Raw genomic sequence first — 6,700 nt, 5'->3', positions numbered from 1 at the left:
ACCTCCCGCTCCTGGGTTCAAGCAATTCTTCTGCCTCAGCCTCCTGAGTAGCTGGGACTACAGGTGCTCACCACCACACCTGCCTAATTTTTTTTTTTTTTGTATTTTTAGTCGAGACGGGGTTTCACCACGTTGGCCAGGCTGGTCTTAAACTCCTGACCTCAACTGATCCACCCACCTCGGCCTCCCAAAGTGCTGGGATTACAGGTGTGAGCTACCCGCCCCGCCCCATTCACTCTTTAACAAATATTTCCTGATGGATGACTGTGTGCGTGGCACGAGACTAGCACATAAGGATGGATACAGAGTTGAACAATGACTGCCCTCAATAAGTTAGTTTCCAGTCAACTAGGTGAGGCACAGAGTAAACAGACAATTTCACCTTTGCATCCCCTGGGCCTCACATTGTGCTTGCTATATTGTAGGTGCTTATGTTGGTGGATAAGACCAACTCCAGCTCTTACTACTTAAGAGGCAAACAGGAAAACAATGACAGTTGGCCGGGCACCATGGCTCACGCCTGTAATCCCAGCACTTTGGGAGGCTGAGGTGGGCGGATCATGAGGTCAGGAGTTCAAGACCAGTCTAACCAATATGGTGAAACCCCGTCTCTACTAAAAACACCAAATTTAGCCAGGTGCAGTGGCGCACACCTGTAGTCTCAGCTACTCGGGAGGCTGAGGCAGGAGAATCACTTGAACCTGGGAGATGGAGGTTGCAGTGAGCCGAGATTGCACCACTGCACTCCAGCCTGGGCGACAGAGCGAGACTCCATCAAAAGGAAAGAAAGAAAGAGAGAAAGAAGGAAGGAAGGAAGGAGGGAAGGAAGGAAGGAGAAAGAAAGGAGGGAAGGAGGGAAGGGAGGAAGAAAGGAAGGAAGGAAGAAGGAAGGAAAGAAGGAAAGAAAGAAAACAATGACAGCACAGTGTTTAAGTGCGATGAAAGAGGTCTGCCCAGGGAGCTGGGAGAACTCTGGAGAGAGGGATCTAGTGGGAGCACTGGTTGAATAAAGCCACTGTGGCACTAAGAAATTTCTGAAACATCACCAATTAGTTGAGACAGTAAAGGTCCCTGCTTTAACACTTTGACTTCAGATGGTAAATGATATTATCTTCAAGTCACCTAGTGTCTGCAACCAGTTCTAAGAGCTTGGGGCGAAGACAAGGAAATTCCAGGGGAAGGTTTTGCATATACTAGCTGCAGGCACAATTGTAAGGGCAGTTTGGCCCTGCTGGAGCCTCCTTCCAAGCTCTGTTCCACAGTTTTGATTTCTCCTTATCTGAAAGGCCTCTCCCAGAAAGAATCCTAAACGAATCCATTCTGATACGTGAATGACTGGTAATGTCATTGACATTATCTCCCAGATGACAGTGTTTCCCAGATTTGCCTGAGGATAAGAATCACCTGGTCTCATTCCTAACTGTACTTTTAATCTTGTCTTTCTCCTGGAAATTGGTATTCAGTATGTCTGGGATAGGTCTTGGAATGTTTTTAACAAGGTCTCCAGGTAATTTTTTTTTTTTTTTGAGACAGAGTTTTTTGCTTTTGTCACCCAGGCTGGAGTGCAGTGGCACAATCTCAGCTCACTGCAACCTCCGCCTCCCCGGTTCAAGTGATTCTCATGCCTCAGCCTCCCGAGTAGCTGGGATTAGAGGCACCTGCCACCATGCCTGGCTAATTTTTGTATTCTTAGTAGAGATGGGGTTTCGCCATGCTGGTCAGGCTGGTCTCGAACTCCTGACCCCAAGTGATCAGCCTGCCTCAGCCTCCCAAATTGTTGGGATTACAGGCGTGAACCACCGTGCCCAGGCAGGCTCCAAGTAATTCTTAACCTCGGGCAAATTTGGGAAACCATGATCTAAAGCATTATCCATAGTCATTTGCAATAAAGCCTTTGATTCCCACAAGTGGCATCTCAAACACACATATCTAAGTAATACAGTGTCAAGATTATTAAAAACATAATAATAAAACAGAACTTACGTTTGAAGAACATCTTGTGGTTTACATTATTACTGGTCCCTGGCCTGTTAAGAACTAGACTGAACAGCAGGAGTTGAGCCATGGATGGGCAAGCATTATAGCTGAGCTCTGCCTCCTGTCAGATCAATGGGGGCATTAGATTCTCATAGGAATGCGAACTGTATTGTGAACTGCGCATGGGATGGATCTAGGTTGCACGTTCCTTATGAGAATCTAATGCCTGATGATCTGAGGTGGAGCAGTTCCATCCCAAAACCATTCCCCACCCCCATCCATGGATAAATTTGCTTCCACAAAACCAGTCACTGGTGCCAAAAAAGGTTGGGGACCACTGACCTATTCCATATACATTACCACATTAGAACCTCCTAAGAGCCTGGTAAACTGTGTAGGCCAAAGATTCTTGTCTCCATTTTAGGAATGAGGAAACCCTGCCAGAGTGTAACTTGTGATATAACTGGAAAGAAAGCAAATGTATCATAAATGACGCAAGAACAACACAAAACAAGATGCCCACTTTTGCAAAAGAAGAAATCTTCCAATTTATAAGATCTGAAGAGACATCAAGTCCAAGGGTAGTCTAAAGCAAATAGGAGTCAAAAGGTGGGAGATGTGTCTCCTTTTGGAAATTCAGTTGTTTTTCATGGCACCATACAATTTTTCTATACTGGATTCTTTGTTGTTGTTGTTGTTTTGTTTTGTTTTTTTGAGACGGAGTCTCACTCTGTCGCCCGGGCTGGAGTGCAATGGCAGGATATCGGCTCACTGCAACCTCTGCCTCCCAGGTTCAAGCAATTATCCTCCCTCAGCCTCCCGAGTAGCTGGGATTATAGGCACCCGCCACCAGGCCTGGCTAATATTTGTATTTTTAGTAGAGACAGGGTTTCACCATGTTGGCCAGCTGGTCTTGAACTCCTGACCTTAGGTGATCTGCTCACCTGGGCCTCCCAAAGTGCTGGGATTACAGGCGTCAGCCACTGTGCCTGGCCTTCTATACTGGATTCTTATGTGAGCTGTACCAGTTACATTTTCCACAACCACATATTATACCACAAACCAGTCTGACCTGCAAGGCAAGTACAAGCATTGGTCCTTTTGTAATGCCCTGCTGCCTAACCAGTTTGTATTTGCAAAAGCGACACGTGGCCAGGTTAAGTTGGAGATGTCCTAGGGAAGGGTGGATGGTTGTTGTATGAGGCCTTGCCTAGGGTCCTTTCTGGGCCTACTTAGGGCTTCAGATGCAATGGAGATGAAAGATTTTATTTCATCAAATGGTATTAACGTCATTTCTGGATCAGGCCTTGTGCTGGCAGCCTGAAGAATTCATAGTCTAGGTAGGAGAGAAAGGAAGATATACATGTGGCTAGTGATTACCTAAGTTAAGATGAATTGTAAAGCAGAATAAGCAACATTCTATGGTGATGGAGCAGGAGTTAATAGTTCTCATGGAAGATCCTGGAAGGTTAGTGGAGGAAGGAGCATTTCCACTGGGCCTTGAAAGATAAGTAGGTATTCCAAAGACAGAGAAGGGCATTATAAATTGAGGAAATCTGTGAACAACGTTATCAGAGGCATGAGCTTAAGGAAGATCTACTGGCAGCCTAGGTGGGGCAACTGGGGAAAATTCTTTGGGCCTTTTTCTTATGGAGAGGGGATCGGTCAACACTTCACCTTACTCTTCCTCTAAACAGCAATACAATTTAATTTTGAAAACTGTATCTTTAATTATACTCCAAGGGGCCTATGGAAGTTACTGATAGTGTGGCCTCCTTTCAAGGGAGAGTATTTGAGGTAGCCAGTGCTGGTTGAGTTGTCCCAGACCCTGCTGTCTTCCACGGATAGCCAAATGTATTGGGCTAGAGTATAGGGTACATCAGAAGAGGATTGCAGTACTTTCTTTGGCAGCACATGTACTAAAAAAAGGAACAACACAGAGAAGATTAGCATGGGCCCCTGCACAAGGATGACAAACAGATTCATGAAGCATTCCACATTTTTTTTAAAAAAGAAGAGGTTGCAGAGATCCTGAGCAAAAAGAACAAAGCTGGAGGCATCACACTGCCTTACTTCAAAATACACTTTGGTTACAAAGCCATAGTAACCAAAACAGTATGCTGCCAGCATAAATACAGACCTGTAGACCAATGGAACAGAATAGAGAACCCTGGAAAAAGTCCACGCATTTACAGCCAATTCATTTTTGAAAAAAGGTCCCAAGAACATACCTTGGGGAAAGAACAGCCTCTTCAATAAATGGTGCTGGGAAAACTGGATAACCATATGCAGAAGAATGAAACTAGACCCCTCTCTCTCACCACACACAAAAATCAAATCAAAATAAAGACTTAAATCTAAGACCGGAAACTATGAAACCACTAGAAAAACATATTGGAGGCTGGGCGTGGTGGCTCACGCCTGTAATCCCTGCACTTTGGGAGGCTGAGGCGGGTGGATCCCTTGAGGTCAGGAGTTCAAGACCAGCCTGATCAACATGGTGAAACCCCATCTCTATTTAAAAAAAAATACAAAAATTAGCCGGGTGTGGTGACGGGCGCCTGTAATCCCAGCTACTTGGGAGGCTGAGGCGGGAGAATTGCTTCAACCTGGGAGGTGGAAGTTGCAGTGAGCTGAGATCACGCCATTGCACTCCAGCCTGGGCAACAGAGCAAGACTCTGTCTCAAAAAAACAAAACAAAACAAAACAACAAAAAAAACCATATTGGAGAAATGCTTCAAGGCAAAGATTTTTTTGAGTAAGATTGCAAAAGCACAGGCAACAAAAGCAAAAATAGATAAATGGATTACATCAAGCTTAAGAGCTTCTGTACAGCAAAGGAAACATTCAACAAAGTGAAGAGACAATCTACAGAATGGGAGAAAATATTTCTACCCATTCATCAACCTCTCTTCAATGCCCCCCTTCTCCCCTCCCCTTCCCAGCCTCTAATAACTACCAATCTACTCTCTATCTTTATAAGATCCACATTTTACACCCACAATGAATGAGAGCATTGACTATTTGTCTTTCTGTCCTTGGCTGATTTCACTTAAGATAATGACCTCCAGGCCAGGAGTGGTACCTCACGCCTGTAATCTCAGCACTTTGGGAGGTCAAGGCGGGTGGATCACATGAAGCCAGGAGTTCAAGATCAGCCTGGCCAACATGGGGGAACCCCGTCCCTACTGAAAATGCAAAAATTAGTGCCTGTAGTCCCAGCTACTCGGGAGGCTGAAGTGGGAAGACGGTTTGAGCCCAGAAGGTTGAGGTTGCAGTGAGCCAAGATCCCAAATATCTTTTCTCATTCTGTAGATTGTCTCTTCTCTTTGTTGAATGTTTCCTTTGCTGTACAGAAGCTTTCTAGCTTGATGTAATCCCATTTGTCTATTTCTGCTTTTGTTGCCCGTGCTTTTGCAGTCTTACCCAAAAAATCTTTGCCCTGTCCTGAAGCATTTCCCCAATATGTTTTTCTAGTAGTTTCATAGTTTCAGAAGGAATGAGAGCTAGTATTTGATACTTCAGTATGGTAATTATAGTTTATAGTAATTTATTGTATATTTCAAAATATGTAGAATAGAAAAATTTGAATGTTCTCAGTATAAAGAAAAGAAGAAAAGACAAACTAGCTAATTTTTTTGTATTTTTTAGTAGAGACGGGGTTTCACTGTGTTAGCCAGGATGGTCTCAATCTCCTGACCTTGTGATCCACCCGCCTCAGCTCCCAGAGTGCTGAGATTACAGGCGTGAGCCACCGTGCCCAGCCAGAAAAGACAAACTTCTGAGGTGATGGGTATCCCAATTACTCTGATTTGATTTTTACACATTATATGAAAATATCAAAGTATCACCTGAACTCCAAAAATATGTACAACCTCTATGTTTTTTTGTTTTTTTGTTTTATTGAGAGAGCATCTGACTCTGTCACCCAGGCTGGAGTGCAGTGGCACAATGATATTGACTCACTGCAGCCTCGGACCTCCCAGATTCAAGCGATTCTCGTGCCTCAGCCTCCAGAGTAGCTGGGACTACAGGCATGCACCACCACACCTGGCTAATTTTTGTTTATTTAGTAGAGATGGGTTTTGCCATGTTGGCCACGCTGGTCTCGAACTCCTGGCTTCAAGTGACCTGCCCGCCTCGGCCTCCCAAAGTGCTGGAATTACAGGCGTGAGCCACGGTGCCTGGCTAATTTTTGTGGTTAGTAGAGATGAAGTTTCAGCATGTTGCCCAGGCTGGTCTCGAACTCCTGACCTCAAGGGACCCGCCTGCCTTGGCCCACTTTATATACCATGCTAAGGTATTGTAGGTACTGTTGAGACTGAAAGGTTTCAAGGAGAAAAGTAACGTGGTCATGTGTACATCTTAGATCGATCCCTCTGGCTGCTTTCTGGGAGATGGTTTAGACTGAGGTAAGAGTGGAAGCAAGAGTCCAAACAGGAGGCTACTGAAGGAGTCCAAGCAAAAAGTCATGGGGCCTAAACAGGTTCTGAGGATAGGGTGGAGCCAGAGGCAGTCAACAAGACATGTCTCAGAAGTATGAATAGAAGCCACTAGCCTTGAGTACTCACTGGGTGCGTGTGTGCAGGAGAATGAGACAGGACAGCAGGCAAGAGGGACTGCCTAACGAGCGCAGAGAGAGGTGGCCCTCTATGAGAGCCTCCAGTCTGTCTCTTCAAGGGAAGGCGGGAGAGGAGGGGCAGATCCGAGGACAGAGAAGGA

General features: G+C 45.2%; 1 protein-coding gene and 1 non-coding gene across 8 annotated transcripts in view; one reads left to right on the top strand and one right to left on the bottom strand.

Annotated features, from left to right (window-relative positions):
* Positions 1–2,912: 2,912 nt before the first annotated feature.
* Positions 2,913–6,700, bottom strand: part of FAM122C (family with sequence similarity 122C) — a 121,161-nt gene continuing 117,373 nt past the window's right edge. For 2 of the 7 annotated variants that reach the window (XM_009198301.4, XM_009198299.4), the window contains exon 11: positions 3,773–3,896. In XM_009198301.4, coding sequence (XP_009196565.1) covers positions 3,857–3,896 — 40 coding nt within the window. In that variant the 3' untranslated portion in view covers positions 3,773–3,856. Of the gene's footprint in view, positions 3,897–6,700 lie in introns of all 7 variants that reach the window. The other 5 variants (XM_009198295.4, XM_017954395.3, XM_009198294.4 and 2 more) reach the window with 5 other exon arrangements.
* On the top strand, positions 3,873–3,981 carry LOC116272192. The gene has a single exon (XR_004180919.1). It is a non-coding gene; the product is annotated as a U6 spliceosomal RNA (small nuclear RNA).

Source organism: Papio anubis, chromosome X (assembly GCF_008728515.1).
Source record: "Papio anubis isolate 15944 chromosome X, Panubis1.0, whole genome shotgun sequence".
Taxonomy (NCBI): domain Eukaryota; kingdom Metazoa; phylum Chordata; class Mammalia; order Primates; family Cercopithecidae; genus Papio; species Papio anubis.
The sequence above is the reverse complement of the archived record's forward strand: the minus strand, read 5'-3'. Positions and strand labels throughout refer to the sequence as shown.